This window comes from Podarcis melisellensis (assembly GCF_964234715.1).
Source record: "Podarcis melisellensis genome assembly, chromosome: 12".
NCBI classification, from domain to species: domain Eukaryota; kingdom Metazoa; phylum Chordata; class Lepidosauria; order Squamata; family Lacertidae; genus Podarcis; species Podarcis melisellensis.
This window is the reverse complement of record NC_138544.1, coordinates 38,405,962-38,429,071: the sequence shown is the minus strand read 5'-3', so window position 1 is coordinate 38,429,071 and position 23,110 is coordinate 38,405,962. Positions and strand designations below refer to the sequence as shown.

At 49.0% G+C, this 23,110-nt stretch overlaps 1 protein-coding gene across 1 annotated transcript; it reads right to left on the bottom strand.

Moving 5' to 3' along the window:
* Nucleotides 1–2,907: 2,907 nt before the first annotated feature.
* LOC309380851 (uncharacterized protein) lies at nt 2,908–22,563 on the bottom strand. Its single transcript, XM_081930946.1, has 20 exons — nt 22,299–22,563; nt 20,386–20,497; nt 20,187–20,250; nt 20,061–20,095; nt 19,662–19,722; nt 19,519–19,575; nt 19,353–19,412; nt 18,318–18,373; nt 12,103–12,122; nt 9,787–10,175; nt 8,842–9,431; nt 8,441–8,562; nt 7,990–8,086; nt 7,273–7,328; nt 7,127–7,177; nt 6,748–6,856; nt 6,616–6,661; nt 6,064–6,162; nt 5,313–5,393; nt 2,908–5,192 (listed from the first exon to the last, which is right to left on the bottom strand). Exons 1-20 carry the CDS (start codon nt 22,435–22,437, stop codon nt 4,863–4,865), a joined length of 2,574 nt encoding a protein of 857 aa, XP_081787072.1. The 5' UTR covers nt 22,438–22,563; the 3' UTR covers nt 2,908–4,862.
* Between the last annotated feature and the right edge of the window lie 547 nt (nt 22,564–23,110).

Genomic DNA, 23,110 nt, shown 5'->3' with positions numbered 1-23,110 from the left:
CTCGCCGGAGAGTATCTCCTGCGTGTAAACGGAGGGGGTGGGGGAACATCTGGAGAAGTCGGATTGGGCAGCCGCACGGATCACCGTAAGAAAAAAAACGAAGCAGAAGCATCCGCGAGGGAAGGGGGAATGTTGCGCGCATTCTCGGGTCGTTAGTTCTCCGGCCGGTCCGACGATTAATAAGCAGCTCTCTCCTGGCTTTTCCGGATCTATCGGGAAAGCTCCGCGTTACTGTCCAAGTGGGACACCAGCTAAAAGTCTGGCCGGTGCGATGGCGCGGCGGCTGAGTCCCAATCCGAAGGGTGGTGGTGCTAATATAGCCTTGTAACTTTGCAGCCCAGTATCGGAGGAAGAGAACTCTCTTTCGCAAGGGGAACCTATTTGTATTTCGTAGGACAGATTCTATAAAGCGCGTTTAATGTGCGGTCTTCATAGTTCTTGCAACAACCACGCCGATCTTCAAAAGACCAGATCTTATTTTTACGGAGAAAAAATAAGACGTCGCCAGAACAGTCAAGGTTGAAGCTTAATGTTCAAAAAAGAGGGCAGAGACTCCAGGCCTGCAAGTCCTGCGTTCTGAGCAGTATGGCCTGCGGCCCCCACTGAACTCGGAGGTGTGGGGCTTTACTCATTAGTGAAGTGAAATACACTCTGCACATGTTCAGAAACACTTAGATAAGACACACGGTTCGGGATTGGCTTCCTTCCCCTCTCTGAATATTGTGCAGTACTGATGCCTTCCAAGCTAACGTGCGTTACTGTGCTTCAGTTCGTAGGTTTACTCAGAGTAAAACCAGCCCTCCGTTTTGGGAAAGCCAGCAATGAACTGCGCAGCCGATGTTCGCTTTTAGAGCTCCCTCGGCTTGGAAACGTTTTGTAGAGCAAGTCAGTGAGCAGACGCAGCGGGATTTCCCTTTGCTTCTTGGATTCCCGTTTAAACTATTATTATTCCCAACAGTTTAAGACAGCATTGAAGTTTGTATTCAGATAAACAGGTTTACAGGGCCACCAGGTGCATGTCTGCTCAGAAGTAAGTCCCACTGAGTTCAATGGGGTTTACTCTGAGGTAAGTGAGGATAGGACTGCAGTCTTGCACAAGGGTAAAGTTATACTGCACCTCACCAGGTATAAATAAACAAGTCCCCCCCCTCGCCCTTCACCTGCGTGTTGGGGCGTCCTGAGAAAACCTAGGGAAATCCAAGATGAATAATAGACTTTGATGGAAAGTAACGCGATCCTAACCGCTACTAATAAAATTAATCCCATCCTGTTGTGTTTGTATTATTATTGATTATTATTATTATTTATTATTATACCGCCCTTCATCCGAGGATCACAAGGCGGATTACAATATCAAAGGGAGTTCCGCGTGATCGCTCTTAGGATCCGCGAGGCAGCAGTAATCACCTGCTTTTACAGCCATCTCCAAAATTATTAAAAGGAAGAACAACTAAGAGGTTTGTGACGACTTCAAAGGCTAGCACATTTATTGTGCCACAATGAGCTTGTGTGGAACAGAATCCACGTCATCCACTTGCTTCTGATGAAACCGACGTTACTTCACGAAAGTTCATAGCTTATTATGTCATAATAAAACTCTGAAGTCTTCCTCTTAGACTCTTCGTCGGTGTTTCAGCAACCACCACGAACAGGCACCCATCTGGAAATCCTTTCAAAACCGTGTTCTTTTTCTTAAGGTGTACTCACGGTATAAAAGGAAGATAAAATGTTCACCATGACTCCAGTAACCCGGCGAGAGTGCAGGTTCAGGCAGTGACTCTCAAAGCACTGCGATGGAAGCACGCTTCATTGAAATGAATGGGACTCGCTCCCAGTTAAACGTGCTTGTCTGGTGGATGCAATCAACCCACACTTATCTTCGCAGAATTAGCAATACCAATACAGTATCAGTTCAGTTTCAAAATATAGCAGCGTTTGCCGTGATTGAACTGGAACCAAATTGCGCAAACTTGGTTTGATTTATCGGCAGTTCAGAACTTTGGGTTCAACATTGGCCTTTGCGATAATTATTCCATCTTCTTATACTTGGTTGAAGTCGTGTTTTTTACCTTTTTTCCTCTTTTGAAAAACAGTGTTGAGGATTTTTTCAGAACTAATCCAAAGCAGGAAAAGGACTTGTTATAACACAGCTGCTTTAATTCCTTTCACTGTTAGTGAGATGGAATTCTGACAGAAGCGACTAATACAGTCTATGGACTGTATGGGACTTAATTCATGTGCATGAATCTAGATCTAACCTTCCTCTCTAAGATATTTTATTGTGAAACAATAAGGGATCAGGGATGTGTGTGTCTATGTGTTTTCCCTGGAAGCCCGATCTGATTCATGAGAGGGATCCTATTCTCTCAAACTGCATTTTATATCATCATTGGAAACACGCGTTTTCCCCTTTTAGAATCTCTTTTTGGATTGGTTTGATCTGCCCAACTAAAAAATTATTCGACTACCTAAAACTGAATTTGTGCTTGTGACTACGTCTATCACGAAAAAAAGAATTAGTCTGAAAGAGACATTACTTCAAAGTATATATCTCACATTTACATTAGCAGCTGAAGGACTACAATCGCTCACAACCCAATCCAAACTACTTTTACCAGGAAGGAAGGAAGGAAGGAAGGAAGGAAGGAAGGAAGGAAGGAAGGAAGGAAGGAAGGAAGGAAGGAAGTCCCTTTGCTTTCTATTGATTTTTGGCACTATCTCCCAGGAAAGCGCGTGTACAGGACCACAGACTTCATAGGTTGCAAGTTTCATTTAGTTAAGCTGAATGTTAACCTTTAAGTGTTAAATCCGGTGAACATGATCTCCGGATCTCTTTTTGGAGACATACAAAAGTGAATAATACCCTTAAACATTGACTATATAACGTCACAAGAAGTAGCAACGGGGTATATGCAAAAGTAATGATTTAATGACCGTAAGCAAGACAAAGCAATAGAATTTGTGCTTCTTTCGCAGACTGGAGACAATGAAATGTTTAGCTACAATTTCCCCGTACAAACATGAAAACAATAGTCATATAGGATAACCACCCTCACGAATGCGTAACTGGTGAGTGAAGAACACACACACACACACGCACACACACACACACAAAACGTTTGACCAAAAGCAAAGCACAAACTGAAAAGTATTTGGGGGCTCTTCACAACGCTTAACTTTTAAAACAGTCCTTCTTTTCCCAAACGCAACGCCTTCAGAGGCCCGCCTTGAAGAAGGGATTCCCCGCAGCTTATTGGAAATATCAGAGTACCTGTTCATTTTTAACCAAATTAGTACTGTACCATATACATACATACAGATATATATATATTAAAACAAATTTAGACTAAAAGCCTTCATCCAGCAACTTGCTGATTTCTTAAGAAAGAACAACTTAATCAAATAGATTCCCGCATATCTTATGGCTTCTTGTGTGATTTCCTGTGCTTTTTTATATTTTAAGGGTGGAAACACAAACCCATCACACCAAATAATAAAATTTAATGAAATAGTTAATGCGCCCTCGCGTTCCTGGCGTCGCCTCCTGCTCTCCTGAATCCTTTCCCACTGCACCGTTGGAACAGTAAATCACATTCTGTAAAAAGTAAGAAATGAAACGAAATACTACTTGGAGCCAAGACAAAGCCCGTAAACCCTTTCGAGATGGCCAATTGCTTCCGGGTTAACCGCGGTTTGAGCTTGCTCCCTGCGACCCCGCAGCCTTCAGGCGTCGCTAGGGGGGAAAGCTGGTGTCTGCTTCGTCAGCAAGGAGCCAAGAAGAGGCGTCACCAAGGGCCGAGCTAGCCAGGGAAACGGAACCACCGCGTCGAGAGTGCGAGAAACACAATATTCTCTTTATAATATTTATAAATATATCATACAATACTGCTTCCTGTTTTGTCAAATAAGAACGTGGCAATTTTGCACAAATGCAAAATGCCACCTGATTCTTATCCTCCAAAAAATGTGGTTCCCACCCCCCCCCTCGTTTGTTTTTCCTTCTTTAAACAAGCCAGTAAAATAAACGGCAATACCCGCCTTCAGGCATACAGGTTGTAAAAAGTGAAATAGTATATTTTTCTCTTGTTATGTGGTTTTTCTTTTCTCGCCCCCTCCTTCCCCCAGTTCTTAAATCCTTTCTGTGCTGCAGTAGGCAAGTTATGGGTGAAACACTTTTTTTTTTTAAAAAAAAGAGAAAATCAAAGAAAATAAAACTGGCTAATAAAGCAGGAAATTGTTCACAGTGACATGGCTACATTGATGCATAGTTCTTCTATGCGTTTTTTTTCCTCCAATCCTGTTTTGTTGAAGAATATTAAGATGTGGGGTGGCGGGGAAATCCACTTGCTTTCTGCAGTTTTACAAAACAGTGAAATAACGATTAACAACGGAGATCTTAAACGTAGAAGTTAGTCTGGGTTAGCAAAAAACTAGATCCCATTACTGATATGCATCCATTTTCCAGAGAATCCCATCCAAACCACGAAGGATGTGGCAAAAACCAAAAAGCATTCCTTTTCCTCTATAGTTTATCCGGGTTTACAGCGTTGCTAGTCCTTTAGAAACACCTCCTTCTCCTCTGTCTAAATCCACGGTCCAGAGGAGACGCTCAAAGCTCAAATCCCCCTGTTTTCACAACAGCCGAGGTTCGTTTTAATATCCAAAAGTTCCCATATCTAAGGTTCGTGTGGGAGGTTTCGCGGATCGTCCCTCTCACTTCTTAAAGCAATTCGGAGGAGAGTCACACGAGGGGATAGCATCTATAAAGCTGAGTGGCACGGAGAGAAGGAGACGGGACAGGACAGAGCAGGTCTAAAAGAGACAACGGTGGAGATTTTGGAGTCCCAGAGGCGCTCGGCGCGTCAGCCCGAAGACGTGGCAGAAGAGCCGTTGACGGAGGCTTTCCGGGCTCTGTTGCTGAAGGAGGGGTGGTGGTTGCTGCCGCCGCTGGTTCCGTTCATAGTACTAGAGATGTGCGGGAACTGGGGGTGCGGGGACTGCACCGGGGTGCCGGGGCTGAGCAAGCAGGAGGAGGTGGAGGGCGGGCCGCCTCCCGCGGGGCTGCTCGCCTTCTCGCTCCCAGAGTCACTTTCCAGCTCCCCGCTGTGGTTCAGCCCATCCTGCTGGTGGCAGCCGATCTTCATCCTCTTGCAAGTTGATCGCACCCGGTACTTCAAAGGGAGGGGGCCGTTCTGCAAGAAAAATAAAATAAAATAAGAGGAGGGCGTCCTCAGAAGAGGCGCTTCTTCCCCATCGGTCCGCCCCCTCGCTCAAGGCAGGGGCTTCCAAGCCTTCCCCCCTGCACTATTTACCCTTCTCCAAGTGTAAATATAGGCAATATCCATCAGCGTGTAGTAGTCCTTCAAGGGCTCCTCTTCATACATGACGTCGATCTAGGGGGAGAGATGCAATTGAGCTTCGTTTTACATGGGTAGGGAGGAAGCGACGGCATCAACGTGCGCGCCAAAGAAATATCCACCTGGCTCCAAATTTAAACGACACTGTAAGAGTTAAGCCCCTTGACCCAAATAAACCAAAGATTTAAATCCAGGTACTTAGACTTACATTTGTTGGGATGGAGGAATTTATCTTTCCTGAGTCCTAGGCTTTAGTGGGATTGCTGATCGGCCCTTAAGGAGCCAATACTTCAAGTCTTTTATGTAAGAGTTTTGGGGGTTGCTGGGGGTTTTTTTTATAACCCAGACGCAAAAGCCATTAGGCAAAGGCTTATTGAGCAACCTTAGCATGAAAAAGACTGTCTAAAATGCTGCGCAGGCTCTGATCTTTCAAGGACAAAGCAACCTATGATCTGACAGCACAGAGCAAAACACTGGGGGATACTTATCTGATTCTCCAGTTTCTGAAAATAGAGGACTACATTAACAGCTTGTTTTATGTATATAAACCAAAGCAAACCACTAGCTTACATGGTACACTGTGTTGATTAGTAAGTTTGTGGCAATACATTTTTAAGTAAAAAGCATTCATTTAAATTAAATGCCAGGAGCCCAGATTTTAGTGGAACTTCTACCACTATCACCCCTTTAATAATAAAAAAATTACCTGAAAAGTATTGGGTATGTCCATTTTGCTCCTGAGAAACTTTCTCAGATGCATTACAGTCATAGCTGCAGGGCAGCGCAAATATCTTTTGTCATTCACCTGGTAAGGGTGTTTGATTAGGGGGAAAAAATAATGCATATAGTTAAGAATTCAGTGTAAATGTAGTAGAGATACATAAGCATAGCTGGAAACTATAAGATAATTGCTAAATTAAAATAACAAAAATGCAGAACAGCTAATTAAGGAGATTCAAAATGCAGTAACACAAATTTTCCAGGGTTTATTTACAATATATGACAAGTTTCCTTCTCAAAAAAAAGTTCGGGTAAAGAAAACTAGAAGGAAACAAAAGTTTTTGGACCATCAATCAGTTCCCTTTTAATTTTAGTTGCCAAGAAGAAACAATAAATGTCTGTACAATAGCTGCCTGCAGTGTTAATTTCTTTAGGGGGATAAAAATAACTATTAATCTAGCTGGGGCAAACAAATAATCTAAACTACTTTCTAAAGAAGGGGTCTGTTAAATTCCAAAGAAAGTAAAAGTTATTTTACCTCCTCTTTGGGTTTCTCTTTCTCTTTATTTCCTTTCCGTTCCAGTCTGGGAAGAAGAGTGATACAATTATAACAAAGAAGAGCTATCTAAGAATGTGCAGATAAAAGTAAATTATTGTGTTCACAACTTGCCTATTTTGGTCGAAGAACTCTATGGATAAGCTTATTATCTCATCATCTGTTATAATCCTTTTGTCTTCATCTGCAACTTCGCCCCTGTCTTCATTAGAGCCATTGGCAGCTGCACAGAAATTTCCACAGTGATTTACATCTTTAAATTCGAATGAGAACAAACCTCAGCAAGAGGGGAATCTCTCTCACAGCTAAGATTATTTCTGCAAATACTGAGATAACTCTCTGTAGCATGTATTAAAAACCTTTAAATTAATTATGCCGCATTTTGTCACTGAAATGTTAGGGGAAGAATAGATGGGGAAATGTTTTAACGACCTAAGCTTTTGAGTAAGAGGACAGTTTTATGTCTACAAAAGAAAGATATTGAAGCTTTTACCATCAGCAGACGGATGAGCAGCGTAAAAGTCTCTTCTTCTTTTCATTTCATCTGAGTGAGAACACACATTTGTCATTTAGTATACTCTGGCTTTCATACAAGATAGTGCTTGCAGTGGTCACTTAATATAAGAAGGGCTTACTTACTTTTGAAAAGGCCTGGCACTAACTTGTAGACAATGTCTTGGAGAGTTTTATCAGATCTGAAATATAAAATCCCAGGGAGCTCAAATTTAGAAGGGTGCCAGTATTAAAATCCAAACTGCACCTCACTTTCCAAAGCAAAGAAAGAGTATTTTCTAACAGATTCAAATGGTCAGCCCAAATTCCCGCAACATTTAAAAATGGTTTAGACAGGAGTCTTTTACACCAGATACTTATCTGCCTAGGTGGGGAACAATTCCGTCTACGGAAACCTACTTGCCACAGTGTTACTGTCTAAAATAAATGCATGCAGCTAATCAAGAGATGCCATCCCTAAACAGCAAAGGGTGATGCAGCTAAGTAAGGAGGACTTCTGAAATGAATCAAACTTTTGCCTTTCTCCACCAGCACAATATATGAGGGGGATGAGTTAGCTGGAACTGACAATAATTTGCACTTTGGTCAGGCAAGGCAAGAATAAAGTAAGTATCCACAAACATATAAGAAGCTGGGGTTTGGGTTTGGAGGGAACTCAAGGAGCCACAGGACTTAAATGCCACCTCCACTTTCACACATGAACTTCAGTTTGCAGACTGACACTTCCAGCCAGATCCCAACACGTGATGAAGAGGTGGCAGTCCAAAGAAGCGCGCAAGCGTCGCTACCCTCTGAACTTATCACCTGAAATGAAACGCAGCAGTTCAGTTGTCTCTCGCCTACCTTATATTTAAAAGGGGTCTGGTTTTGTGAACTTGGACATCGCAAATAGGGCAATACTTGCTGGTCTCCAAGTAGCGCACGATGCACGTCTTACAAACTATAAGAAAATAGAGAGAGAGAGAGAAAAGAAGAGGCAAGATTTTGATCAGCGGTCAAGGCGAGGTTTCCAGCTATTAAAAGAAGTAACGAGACTTTTCTAAACCCGGAGCCACCAAGCAAAGGTAACCATTATTTGGACAGGGGGCCAAATCTCGAAGGAGCTGCAAAGAGCCCTTAAAGATATATAGGGCATGTTTACAAGACTATGGAGCTACTGGCAACCGCACGTAAATGGAAGCGGACCTTTATTGCTAGGGATCAGAGGCTGGCGGGGGTGGGCGGTCGCTGGCCCAGAGCCTTTTTCTGCGTCCCTGGAGGGCTAAGGGCACGTGTGAAGCCGGACGGTACTTACAGGAGTGCAGACACTCGATGATGGTGGTCGCATCGATGAAGTACCCTCCGCAGAGCACGCACATGAGGTGGGGGTTTAGCTCGGTGATTTTGATGCGGGTGGTGCGATGCATTTTTGCAGCTCTGAAAGGCAGACAGGAGGGCCGTTTAAGTGCGGGAGGGAAGCGTCTCCGAGGCGCACGCAAGCTCCGCTCCCCCTTCGGACCCCTCCTGGCTTGCAAGGCAGCCCCGGCCTCCCGCTCGCCCCTCCTCGAGGAGGAGAAGAAACCTCGGAAATGTAACTCGGAAGGCGGCGGCGGCGGCGGGAAGCTGGCGAGGCAGGAACTGTAATGCAAAGCGGGAGGCCCGGGCGCAGGGAAGGGGCTGCGCCGCGCGGGGGCTGCCGCTCTGCCCAGTGCCCACCTGCCCGCCTGGCCTGGCGCGGCGGCGGGTGCGGGGCTTCTCGGGGCCCTTCTCCCGCGGCGAGCCGGGCACCCCGGTGGCGCTTGCCGGAGCTGAGGATCGCGATCGGGGGGGAGGCGAGGAGGACGAGGAGGCGCCGGATCCCGGTGCAGCTGCGGACGCTGCCCTGGGCATTTCCGGCGAGGGGGGAGGAGGGGAGGGGGCGGAGGAGGAGGAGGAAGAAAGAAGAAGGGGGAGAGGGAGGGGGCTGCTCCTTGCACCTTGGCACCAGGGCCGCTGGGCATCGGCGAGGCTGGGCAAGGCGGAGCAGGAGGGGATCGGGCCGCGGCGGAACTGGGCTTCTTCTCTCCGCTTGCCTCGCTGCCGCCAGCCCAACAGGCTCGGGACGGAGGCGCCTTCGGAACCGCGCTCTGGAGGGGGTTGCTATAGCAACTTACACTTACACTTGGCATCCTGCCACCGCCCGGAGCGCAGCACCAGGAGGAGGGGGAGGGGAGGGGGGAATAGAGGGGGGTGGCGAGAAAGCAAAGAGGGAGAGAGAAAGTGCGCCCAGGAAGGTGGCCCGGGAGAGGGCGGCGAGCTGCGAGGGTCTAGGTGTGCCGCACCCGGGAGGGGAGGGGGAGGGGTGGGCAGAAGAGGACACGGGTGTGCGCAGGGGGGGGTGCAGCCTCAGGAAAGGCGCAGGGGGCGTGGCGGGGGCCGGGAAAGGGGTCCTTTCCTCTCCTTCCCCTCCGCCGCCAAGGGGCCGGGCAGGAGGCCAGGAGCGGCGCTGGAGGGGGAGGCCTCGGGGGCGGCCTGAGCCAGCGCCGGGGTGTGCGCCAGGCCGAGCAGAGAGGCTCCTCCCGGCCCTTTCGGCAGCTCCTCGCAGGGGCCTCCATCCACGTCGACTCAGTCCGGGCAAGGAAGCGGCAGCAGCTCAGCCTCCGGTTTCCTGCCCTCTCCAACGAGCCGTGTCTGCGCCGGGACGGGGCTCCAAGTTGCACCGTCGCTGGCGGCAGCCCAGCCGCGCATCTGAATCCGCACCTCGTCCCAGACCAGCACAGCGGCCCGAGTGTCATTTCCAGAGGTTGCTGAACCAGAGCAATTTACTGTGCCACCGGCTCCAGAGACAGCCGGGCAGGAGGGAAAGGCACCGGCCGCCCCGGAGCCCAGGTTAAGGTCCCTGATCTCAGCAGACGCCCTCGCAGCCAAGGCGAAAACCTTCCCTGCAAAGAGCCCGCAATCCCCCCCGAACTTGGCCAAGGAAAGAGCAAAAGCCCTCGCGTTGCTCGGGGGAAGGAGGAGATGGGACTGGCAGCAGCAGAGACAACCTGAGCAAGCAAGCAGCTCCTTCTCTGGGGAGAGGGAAGCAAACGCTGTACCAGGGGAAAATGTTTCTCTTACACACACACACACATTCCCCAAAGGGAAGAAGGCCCGGGGCAGAAGGGCTAGCCTTGGCCTTAAACTCGAGGGTGGCAGCGAGGCTGGGCGCTCCCATGCATTGTGTGCGGATTTTCCAAGATTCTCCAACAAAGGAGCAGCCTGGAGTTTTTGGATCTCGCCAATCTCGGCTCTTGGCTTCTTGCCCGCGATTTCCCTCCATGCCCTCAGCCAGGAGGAAGACTCCTTCTTGAGGTGACCTAAACCAGTCTCTCCTGCCCTCCTTTTATTCATGAAAGAAATCCTAAATATCTCACAACTGGCGCAAGTAGGTGGCTATTTTAATCGGCCGCCTTACAATTCTTCTCCAACGCTGAGACCCACCGAAGCAACCTAATCTTTTGGAAGAGACGAACATGTTTTATTTCACAAAGGACTTCCTAACTGAAAGAAAACTCCCAACAGCCGTGAAGCTTTCCTGGTCGAAGCTCTTTCCCTTAACCGCATATTATTTATGACCCAAGTTAGCCTTCTTCCCCAGGGCATGGCCGAAGCTATCTCTGAAATCCGGGGTCTGAAAACCAGCAAACTGAACCGAAGAACAACAGTGAAAGACGCCAGCCAACACACACGTGTGCACACGCACCCCCCTTTCTGTTCACACACAGTTTGCACTGCGCGCGTAAACATAAAGAGCATTTCACTCCCAAACGCGCCAACTCCTCCTCCAGGAGGGGAGCTTCAACTTCTCATTCCCCGCCCCCTCCTTATGTTAAGATCGGCGTGCATACAGTCAAGAAACGCTGACCTTTAACACGAGCGAATATATTTTATTCCAGGCGCTCTCTCGCTCGCCAGGCAAGTCTTCAACCGTGCAAACAAGGGGAGGGCGAAGCTTGCTATGACAGCCAGCTTGGAGGCCATGCGCGGGTTACTTCAAAATACAGGGGCAAGCCCTAGTTATGAAGGCTCACGGTACGCCGTGAATGAGCACAAAGCATCTGCGCCGGCAGCTGAAAAGGGAGCGGAGTCGACCCAAAGACCAGGTAAGCCTCGATGGAGAAGAGATGCACCCTTTGCACCAACAGCCACACAGGCATATAGCCCTTCCTTCACCTGCCATGTATTTGAGACCTTAGAATTCTTGCAACAGACCTAAATCCTGATGGCGATCAATCAATCGATTGAAAACCGATTCTGAAAGGCATGTATGCCCGCATGTGTTGCCAATAAGATCCGTGCTCTCTCTTCCCAATATCTGGCTGAAATCCATCTTTAAGTGCGGGAGGGAAGCGGCTTCCAGGGAAGAAATTAATGTGCTCAGTGGCAGAAATCCTCCTCCTTTAGAGCCAAGCTCCTAAAAGTAGCAAATGGGACTCTCCAGCTGGTCTCCTGCTACCACAAAATCTGGTTTCTTCCCAGCCAGCGCGGTGTCCAAACTTATTAAAGGTTAAGAGGCTACACACAGAATCCGCCAACTTCCAGCAAAAGTCTTCCCTTACACATACGGACGCATCCCATTCTCCTCCCGCCCCATATTATATTTTCAGAGTGTGTTCCTCCTCCTTGGAGGGTCATTTCCAAACAAACTCTCCCCCAATACTTAGCTGCGTCTTGTGCTCCTGAGTTCTGGAGGCAAGAAAAATGTTAGAGGTTCAACGAACGCCATGGAGGTGTTCTGACCACATGTCTGTCTCTCCCAGGTTTGGGGGCAAAGGGGGATTTTACCCGTAGGATTTGATGGCCCCGACTTATTTCCTGAACTCTTTTTGCCAGGACTCTCCTGTCAAGCTAGGTTAGGCCAAGCTAGGTTAGGTGGACGTGTGCTCGGTATCTCGCGCCAGGAGCAAAACCATCACACCTCCCATACTACTAGCAAGTCGTTGCTACTAAACTTGCCTTGACCCAGCTTGGAAGGACTGCGGGACAAGGGGCTAGAAAACCAGTTAGAGAATAAGAAAGCCGCGCTGGAAGATCCTGCAAAGTCCCAGCACCTCAGCTTCCCCAAATCTCTTCCGTCTGCACAGGAGAAACTCGCATTAACGCAGAAACCCCTGTGCCCCCGAAGTTAATTTCCCAGCTTTGCCCTCCCGTCCCCAAAGCGCAGAAACTTTAACATTTTACGCACACACGAGAAAAAGCGCCCAGCTGCAAGCTGGGCGAGAACCGCCATCTTACGAGCCATCCAGTCCCACACCGGGGTCCGCCAAACTTAAGTTAATAAAATTCCTGGGAGAGCCCTCCTGAGCGCGACCAGCCCCCCAGCGGGATCGCCCCCTCGGGGGGGACCCATCCCTATAAGATGGGGGCTCTGCGGGGCTCCTGAACCCCCCTGCGAGGCGCTTCTTGGCCAGGCAGCCGCCGTCCCCGGACCCAGGCAGCGCCAGGTTTCATGCACCGCCCGCGTTCAATCGAAATCTGCATTTAAACAAAGGAGCCCCAGAGAGATCGGCGAGCAGGGGCTGAAAATAGAAATATCCTCCTGCGGGGCCATGTGCCCAGGAAGGGGCTAGCGGCGAGCCGAGGGAGGAAAGGAACCGAAATCCGCCGGAGGGGGGGCGTCGCCCCAGCCAGTGCACGGGCCGCCGCCGCAGCCGCCGCGCCTCCCGGGGTCCCTGCGCGGAGGGCGAAGGCGCGCGGGCGCGGAGGCAGCGCGGAGATGGAGCAGCCTGTCAGCGCTTTCCCCACCCCGAGAGCCCGGGGACACCTAGCAAGGCTGGCGCCCCTTCGCAGCCCCCCGAAACCGCCTCCCAGGCCCCGCCGCCCCCCGGCCCCCGGCGGGCAGCCGCGCCCGGGGATACGTACCCGCGAGAAGGAGCCGGCGGGCGACGATCCGAACCGCCCCGAAAGACAATGAAAGTTAAAAGTCGCTCAGCAGAAAATGAATGTGAGCCAAGCGGCCATCTTGAAATGAACTGCAGACGCTGTCAATTGCAATGAGCGCAGGGCTGCCGCCGCCGCCGCCGCCGCCGCGCTCAGCTCAGCTCATGCTCGCTCCCCCGCAGCCGGGCTCCTCTCCGCCGCCGAGCCCCCTCCCTCGCCCTCGGATCCCTGCGCCGCCCCAGGAGTTGGCTCTGCCTCCCCCCCCCCCCCGCAGCCCTCGCTCTCCCTCGCCTCCTCTCTCTGCCTCTCCCCACCTCCTTCTGAATGCGCAGCTCCAGTGCTGGGATCTCAAAATCTTTCTAATCCGGATGGTTTGCCTCTCCTCCTCCGCCAGCCCATTGTCTCTTGCGCTCTTTCTTTTCCTCCTCGGCTCCCCCCCCACCCCTTCACCCACTCGCCTCGCAATCTCTTTCCCCCTCTGCTGTGCTTTTTCTTTCTTTTTTTCGGCCCCTCGGAGAGGGAGGCTCTTCCTCCCTCCCTCCTTCTCCTCCTCCTTTTTTTTCCCCTTTACGAGGAAAAAAAAATAATTGTGATTATTTCACAGTTGTGGAGGGAGCCAGGGGAGAGGAGGGAGAGTGGCGGGCGAGGAGGGGGCTGCTGGCTGCTGCTGCTGGTGGTGGAAAATGCAACGCTGAAAGGCACACAGTGGAAACTGACACCGTCCCCAAAATGGCTCAGAGTTCGCCCGCCCCGCCAGGATCACGTGGGGCTCCTCATTCCTTAAGGGTGGCCTGGGAATTAGTGTCGGTGTAGTCGGAGCCCGTCAGCCTCCCTGTGACCCAATCCCGCGGCTCGGCCGCCTCCCCCTCCCCGCGCGCCACCCTCCCCTCCCCTCCCCCTCCCCGCACTCCGCCTGGTCCTCCGCCTCCCTCCGCTCCACACACACTTCGCCGAGTCCTCCTTTTCTCCACCGCGCTCACGCTGCTGCTGCTGCTGCTGCTGAGCCGCCGCTGCCGCCTGTTCCACCTCCCCCCCCCCCTTCTCTCTCTCTCACACACAAAATGTATTATTCAATTTCTTTCCCCCGAACACACCCACTCCACGCTGGTAGAGTCGCTTTGCCCGTTCCTTCTCGTTCCCCCACATTTTGTACACCCTGTCTCTTCACACGCGCAATCTCTCTCTCTTTTCTTCTGGCTTAACTGCAAGACACACGAACCTCTTATTCTCTGCTTCCCCTCCCCCCGCTATCGCCTCTTTCTTTTCTATATTTGCTCCTTCTCTGACCGACATCTATCTACTCCTTAAATATAGATTTGTTTGTGTGTGTGTGTCTCCCCCCCCCCCGCCCCAGGGCACAATAAACTGAAGCTTGCCACCTTTGGGCTTCGTCCATTCCCCTCATCTAAACCTGTCTACTCCGCTCTTTGCGCCTGCTGCCACCTCTCCCTCCTCACACGACGGTGGCCCCAACTCCGTAGCCCACCATTTTAATATCTGGGGGTGGCGCCCAAAGCAAGGTCCCCTTGTCCTCGAAGCGTCTCGTCTGGTGGCTTCCCTCCCGCGCGCGCGAGGCGCGGCGATCCTCCGCCGTCGTTGCCCCTCAGCCTTCTTTGGGTGCCCGCGCCCAAAATTGCCCCCTGCCGCTCCCAAGCTGCTGTGGGCAAGACCTTTGGCGACGCGACAGGAGACTTGCGCAGCAAAGGCGTTTCAGGTATCGTGGGTGTGGGAAGTGCAACGTGCGGCCAAGGCGAACTAACCCGCAGCTGCGTCTCTGTGCTTCCACCTCCGCCCCTCGTTTCCTTATATTTTCCCGCCTTGGCATCCGATCCACGCGTCGTCTGTGGACGAGCTGCTTCTCCTCGGTGCGTCCCAACACTCTTCCCGCCCTGCGCATCCCCACGCGACCCCCGTTTCCTCCGCCTGGTATTTCCCATCCAGCGCCCCCAGTCTTTGCCTCCTTTCGCCTTCCACTTTTACCATTCTCGTCTCACGATTTATATACACCGCAGAAATGTTTGAAAACTGACCCCCTCCCCCCTTCTCCACGCCCCACTCTCTCTCTCTTCCTTTCCTTCTAAGGACCCGATCCCGATTTCCTTCCTTTATTTCGGTTCCCCCTCACGCGGCTTTGGCTTCGCCATCCCCGCGCCTCTTCTGCCCACCCAAAGTGCCCTCGCTGACTATCGCAGACTCCTCAACCCTCGTCCTGGGCTTTTCTCCCTCCACAACCCCAACTGAGATTCCTCAGATACACGAGGTTTCCCTCCCGCCCCTTCACCTCTTATTTTCTTTAACGTGTGTAAGCACAAGAGCGCTCGCTCCCGACCCCCCAGCCCCGCGAAGCCGCCCATTTCCCCTTGACTGGCGAACTGTCTTCCTGGCCTTGAACACGCCGTCTCGTTTCCCGCCTTTCTTCGTCGTATCAATTCCCTTCTCCACACCAGCTCTGCCACCTCACGCATTGAGGCAACAAATGTCTTCCGCGAACACCCCCCCACCCCTTCCCTACCACAATTTTGCCTCCCTTCCCCCACCCTGTCGCTGCCTCGCAGGCATTCCTCGCCGCGCTTTCCCCGCTTCCCTCGCTGTCTCGCGCGCAGCTCGCACGATTTCCTTCCACAGATCGCAGCGGCAGAAGCCCACCTAATGGCGCGCCCCGGGGGCAGGCAGCCCGGCGCTGCGGGTGGGTGCGTGGCTGAGTGGGGGGAGGAGAAGAGGCTCCCCAGGGAACCAACTCGAAAATAGGCACCCCTCGCCTCAGCCACGGCTTCTGGCGAAGGAACAAATTTTGCGCTATTCGCAACAGTGAACGTCGCTTGAGAACAAAACGCAGCGCAAGGCGCTCATTGCCCCGAAGGTAGTCGGTCGGTCGGTCGCGGCGTGTGTGGATCCTTCCATTCCACAGGCGATCCTTTAAGGCTGGACGCTGTTGGACGCCGTCCCTTTCTCGGCAAATGTTCAGAAGAAACGCAGCCATCGAAAAGGAGCTGGGAAGAGAACGCCCGCCCCCCACTTCGCCCCCCCACTTCCCAAAGAGAGAAGGACGGGGGTCGGGCGGAGACTGGCACACCCGGGAGACGTCGGAGGGGACACTCCTAGCCCGGGTTCGTGGCTTGCGCTGCTTGCCACGCCGGGGATGAAAGAGCCACGCTCTGGTCTCCCTCGGCCATGGGGTAGACATACCTGGGGCAGCGCCCTCCTCGCCACAATTTGACCCGTTCGTGTGTGTTATTTCTGATGCCATGTTGCCACCTTGTCTCCCTCTCTACAGGACGCAGGGAGATGGAAGGTTAGAGAGCGTATGGGCTTCTCCTCCACGCCGTGATTATAATGGGAAGGGAATAGTAACCCGCGTCATTCATTTATTCATTTTTTAAATAAATAAATTATAATCCAAAATAGCTCTCAGATTCCACCAGGGATGGAGAGACTGACCCTGGCGTAACCGCAGCACCGAGGAACTTGACCCTCCCGCGGATTCTCTTCCCAGTGCCAAACCCAGAGCTTGGAAGTTTAGGATCGGGGTGTAAAACAGGCTGGGAAAAGGGGGGCTTCACTCAGTCGCGGATCGGGTGCCTCCCACTGCAAGCTCGCTTCCTCCCCACCCCGCGCTCATAATAATAATAATAATAGTAATAATAGTAATAATATCTCAACGATAAATGGTGTGAACCAAAAGGGATGGGAAGATGCTTGTTTGGTTTACCAATCTCTCTTCTCTCCAAGCCGGCTGAAGGCAGATAAAAGGACCCGCTTCCGCGTGCGACCCTCCCCCGAAGAAGAAATATGGAAGAGTCTAAGCCGGGAGGTGATGGCAGCGTCTTCGGCACTTCGCCTCTCTGCCTTGCATCCGTTCCTTTGCCACCATGAACGCGGACGTGGTTCTACTTATGGGGGAGGGATCTCTTCAGGTGGACTCCAGAAGATTTCGGGGGTGGGGGAGAGAATTCACCATGGGATACTTAACCCATTAGGGAGCACAAGTGTCACTTTTATAGCAGCAAAATTTGGACTAAATTGGTGGGTTTCTCTCCCTCCCCTGCCACTTCCCAAGGTACCTTTCATGACGTGCGAAATGGGTGTTTTGCATTTTGAGATTTCCAGTGCAGGGTGGGCGCTTCATTATCTTAAACTGAACACTCCAGGTTCTTATGGGGCTGGTACAGAAAACGCTGGTCTATTTCTTTGTCACTCCCCAACAAAGAGTAGCAAACGGGTGTTTTCCCTCTCAGGTGGGCAGTTTCCTCTTGCCCTTTCCACGATGGTATAAAGAGCCCAAAGAAGATGAAAGGAAAAACGGGAATTCGGATCATGGATCTCGCTGTAAACCAGAGCTGTCTCGCTACCCATTTCCCAGCCGGGGGGTGTATAATTACCAACTGGGAAAGCGGCTTCTGCCCACGTTGTAAGATGGGGGCGAGGGTGGAGTTGTTTTTTGTTTGTTTTAAGTTGTGGAGACAATGCTGGTCACATTCCATCTATAGCCATTCAACTGCATTGAAGTGAAAAGAAACCCACTGGTGCAATTAAGGGCACTCCAGCTATTGTCTATCTACATAAACTACTGAATATTTAAGCAAGTAAATCCGGGTCAAAACAGATGACAGTTTCGTTTCGCGTGTGAATCGCCAATTTATTTATTTATTTATTCAAAAAGCTGCAACGTGACTTCACCAAAATGAGACTCAAGACGACTGACTACTTAATTAAAAGACAATGAAGGCCTCCTTAGGTTCAGAGCCTCACAGCCCTTCAAAGTGATCTTTGCTGGTGAGAAGGTTACTCTTGGAATGTTGACTCCATAGAGGGGAACCTCAGGAGAACCCAACCATCCCTCCAGTCCCCCAATCAACACACATTATTATTGATAGATGTGGCACACAAAATAGATCAACTCTCTATTGCTTTTGCTCTCTGTTTTTATTAGAGGTTAGAAATGGGAAATAAAGCCTTGTTTTTAAAGACAGGACAAGACTGAGCAGGGAGCAGATATTTAACAATGCGACAGGGAAAAAAGAAGAAAACAATTATCTGGTTACCTAACAAATAAACATTTTCCCATTCAACATGATACTAAAAATGCTACAGTCTTGACTGTACAAACATACAAAACCTGAAACATTGGCTAGAAAGTAGGCATTCCATTTCAGTACAGCCAATGCTTTATCAAAATCCCATCAAATGAAGTAAGAACAAGGAGTAATCATATTAATGTTCAAAGATGAAACTGTTAGGAAACAATTTCTTTTTCTTCTTGGATCCAATAGTCTGCCAAGGTCTGCAGTTACAGCTGAGTTGTTCTCTCTAGGCTTTTAGCTGCATCTTTTAGTTTCCCAACTAAATCCTAAAACATGAAGGAAGAACTTTAGAAAAGAAGTAATTTGTTGTACATAGTGGGGTTACTTGAACATGTTAGTTCTGTGAATGTTGTCTTCAAAGGTGATCAAGTTTACATCTGGAAAACTTGGTGTCTAACACTTTGAGAAGAATGCCTACAAGTCAGCTATTTTATATCTTTAAGAAACATTCAGCCTTTCTGTCATATTTTAGTTAAGGGTAGATACTGAACATTCTTAACAGAAATGTTGTGCTAATAACAAAAAAAATTAAATGAAAGTGCTTGGATTAATATAGAGCAGAATATAAATGACCGTAATAAATTAAATAAAAAGTACCAAAAGACAGAGACAACTTCGCTATCTTTCTTACTGTTTAATATAACAATTAAATTAATTCATCAACTTTTCAAGTTGCATTCCTAAATATATTTACTTATTTGCAATGGATTAAAATTTCAATTTAATATGGAATGTAAAACTAATTTTTATTTTAAAAATAATTCCCAGGATTAACCTGTAACCCTTTTCTTTTGCCCAACTTCTCAATATTTACCTAATTTTACACTTTTTAATGCTTGGGTTAGGTTTTGTTTAGTACTTGCTGTAGTCAATGTGAACTTCTTTGTATAAAGAGCTCAGTTTACCATCCTTGAACAATTTACACAAACCCAATTTAGCCAAAGTCAATGCAATTTGCACTCTTTATATTAATGCACAGTATATAGTTGCAGAAAGTGAATTTCCTCTCAGGTATTACATTTGAAACAGTTCCCTACAACCCCCTTAAAATGTGATTCCAAGATCATAGCTACTATGTGGGTTAATCTGAAATCTCAATTTGGTGAGGTACATAATCAAACCATTATAAAGTAACAAGTTTAATAAACACACTTTTTGCAAGCTTTAGTTTGGGTGGATTCCTGATAGAAAATTTCATTCTGACACCTGAAATGGTCACACCCGCACAAACATATGAAGAAATACCTGTAATTGCTCCATAGAACAACTAAAATTAATGTCCGGTTGAGATCTTGAGTCACTGTTCTAAAGGAACAAAAATCCCAAATGTTAGAAGTTTAACATCTGGCAAAACCTGAAGTAATATTTAATTCAGTGATGGTGAGGAAAAGCATAAGAATGGGTGCAGTACCTCAACATTTAAGGTCATCAGATAAGCAGGGCGATAATTTTTATGAAGTTGATTAGTCTAAAGTAATAAGGGAAGAGGAAAAAAATGTATCAGAATTTAGCAGATAAAGAAACCAGAATAAAGCAGTACCCTTATTAAATTACCTTGATCTGATATTCCAAACGCCAACAAACATCAGTTATATGCAGCGGACATCTGCCTATACTGAAGAACACAATCATCATTTTCTTATTAGGTTATATTATGCTAAATGAAAAAGCTGTTGCACACATTTCAGGCATAAAAAGGTGACTGTTCCATAGATCAATAGTGTATTTCAAAAGTGGGTTAAGGGTGCAAATTATCTCAACTTGATAACTTGTGCCTATGTTTTCGCCACTGTACCCATTTCAGCAGCCTCTTATATTAACTTTAAAGGTGCATTTGAAATTAATAGCAAAACTCTAGCCATATAGTTCTGATGTATTCAATGGGGCTTACTCCCTAGTAAGTTTGTTTCAGTTTGTAACCTTAAAGTAACAAAATAACTTCCTTTGACATACCTTCCCAATAGGATTTCCAAGGTATCTTTATTTTTCTGCAAAGAAGAGAAAAAAGTTTGCCATCTTCTACAGAACAAATAAAATATGAATATGGGAATAAAAAAATAATAAAATAGGCTTGAAAACCTGGTATTCGGTGCAAAATTGTTCAATTCTTTCTTTGTCAAACTTACAGTCTTCTAAATAAGTACTAAAAGGGAAACCAAAAGGATGTGTTAGCCTAAATGCCAGTATAACTCAAGCAGGAAGATTTACAGCAATGGCTGGTGTTAAAAAACAAGCTAAAACACCTCAAACCCTGTGAAGGGCTTTAAAATGGGAGTACCTTATGGCAGATTTGTCAGCTTTTTGCTTTCCAGCTTCTACTATACAAGTTGCAGCTGCTGCATGACAATATTTTAATACTGCTGGATCAATATGTTCCAAGTCTGGATGATCTAAAAATAAATGAAATTTCAAAGATGGTATAACTTCAGAGGAATGTTCCTTCAAACAGAGAGAGACTAAAAACTTTCCATGCAGCCACACTTAGCATAGCCCAGTTTTAACAGTTGGGAAAGTATAATACATTTCATATTGGCAATACTTAAAGCACAGCTATAAAGATATTGACTCATTCATAAGGTTTCCCTCATTCATAAGGAGCCACTACAAATGAAGGGGCAATCTCAGCTCTCCTTTAAAATGCCTTTTCCCAAGACCCCAAACCTGGCCTAAGTTGTTTCCAGCATAAGTTTCTCTGGAATTATCCCATCAGGCTCAGAATTTGGCACGTTATCCAGAAGAAACAAACGGATTTAGTGCATTTTCTAAACACAGTGTCCTGGTTTTCCTCCTTCCCCGCGTTTTTTGTTTTGGTTTCAATATGCAATCCATTACTGGAATTTCTTGGCAAGCATCGAGTTCTAAAACAAATGTAAATGGCAGAATTTATTTCTACAAATAAAAAATCGCCATGCTTTTGGATGTTGCATTCATACAATGAGGGGGAGCACCTGCCCCCCTATAAATTGCCCGTGGAAGAGATGGAGAAAACATTTCATAGGGTTGAGTTCTAAATCAAGGTCAGTTTAAAACAAAACAAAACATACACACAACCAAACCAGATGCCTTTCTGACTATCCTCCTCCGAATACCGCGCGTCCCTTCAGAAGTACCGTAACTACAAACCCTTCTGGCCACAACATTTCTAACTTTTCCTTCTCCTTCTCCTCCTCCTCGCCGAGCCCCGTCTGAGTAAACAGAGCTGCTATTCGGCAATTGCAGTTCAAGCTAGTTCCTACCGGAGGCCGCGCGTTTTGAAGGCGAGCGACTACATGGCAGCGAGCAGAGCGGCTCAAACAAACGCCTTCCTTCATCGGCTAAGCGAAAGCGGCCGGTCCAACATCAACAACCAGATCCCCCTTGGCCAGCAGGCAACGGCCGGTCACCGATCCAAGGTTTCCCGCACAGAAACAGGCCGAGAAAATAATAATAATAATAATAATCCTCATAATGATCATCATAATAATGGAATGCAGTTTCAGAGCTGCATTAAGGAACAATGACGTGAAAAGAAAGCACTATTCATGCACAGCCCACAGAGCCTTGATCGTGAGGTTGCAGCACGGAGCCTTCCTAAAATAAATCAACCCGCTTAGAAGCCTGACCTTTGCAAATAATAATAATAATAATAATAATAATAATAATAATAATAATGACGCCGCTAATCCCAGGGACTGCAGTAAATAACTCGCCAGGGGAGAGGGGGGGGGAAAGGGAAGTGAAAATAAACCGACATCAACGCGACGGAGGAGGGGAACCGAGATCCAGCACAAAGCTGCCTCGGCAAAGAGGCTTTTAGGCCAGGAGCGAGCGAGAGGAGCGTTGCTGGTTTTCTGCAAGGAAATGACAGCCGCCGGGAAATGGAGGAGAGCAGCAACAATAACAGACAGAAACAAAGAGCGAGACTGGCTGCAGGACGTGGGCGGCTGCCTTTCTCGGCGAGGCAGAAAGCACTTCCTGAGTTTCAGGGGAAGCGGCCGAGGCTGGTGCTGGAGCTGCGGGCAGCAAGCAGCCCTGACAATGCGCCGAGGCTGCGGGGAGAGAAGCAGAGGCAAGCCCGGCCGGCCGGCCTGCTTCTCTCTCCCTCTCCGGTTCCCCAGGCGGCGGCGGCAGCAGCAGCAGCAACAGCAGGAGCCGCCCTGCAGCTTCCCTCCCCGGCGCCTGGGCTCCAGCTCCTCCCGGAGCAGCACTTACCTAGCGCGGCCTGGCCGGCCTGGCCGCCCAGCAAGGCTCCGAAGGCGGCCTGCAGCAGAGCCTCGTAGGCTCTGGGGGAGAAGCAGCCGCGCTCGGCCAGGAGCTGCAGCCCGCCCTGCACAGACTCCGACAGCTCCATTGTGAGCCGCGCGGTGACCTTCGACACGCCGCCCACGTGATCCCCGCGCTCAGCTGATCCCGCGGCGAGAGGGAGCTGGAGCTGCTGCAGCGGTGGCGGCTGTGGATTTCAGCCCCGAGCCTGCGAGGAAGGAGGCGCTGCTGCTGCTGCCGCCGCCGCCTTCACCGTTGTTGCTCTGGTGGCTGCTGCGAGTTCAACGTCCACTTCCTCCCTCTTTCTCTCTTTCTCTCTCTCTCTCTCTCTCTCTCTCTTTCTCTCCCTCTCCAGGCATTCCTTGAGTATAAACTCCCTTTCTTGTACTTGACCCACAACCCCCTTCCTTTCATTTTATTTTGTGCTCGCTTTGCATTTCATACACAGTAAAGGAAAGGGCCAGCCGCCGCCGCCGCCGCCGCCTCCTCCTTTCATTTCTGGCTGGGGGTGTTGGGGTACCTCGGTTATATTTTGCTAACGCACATCGAACCGTTTTCAGGTTTTATTTCATGGCTAAGGAAACTGGCCCCACATGGTAGTTATTTGTAAAGGTGGCTTTGGACATAAACCTCTCTCTCTTTCTCTCTTTCTTTCTCTCTCTACTTTCCGTATGCTTTGTAGACAAGGGGTGCAAGGCAAAACATGGGATGCTGTTTTCCTTAAGCTACGTATAGGCAAATGGGTTTTGGATATTCAGAAC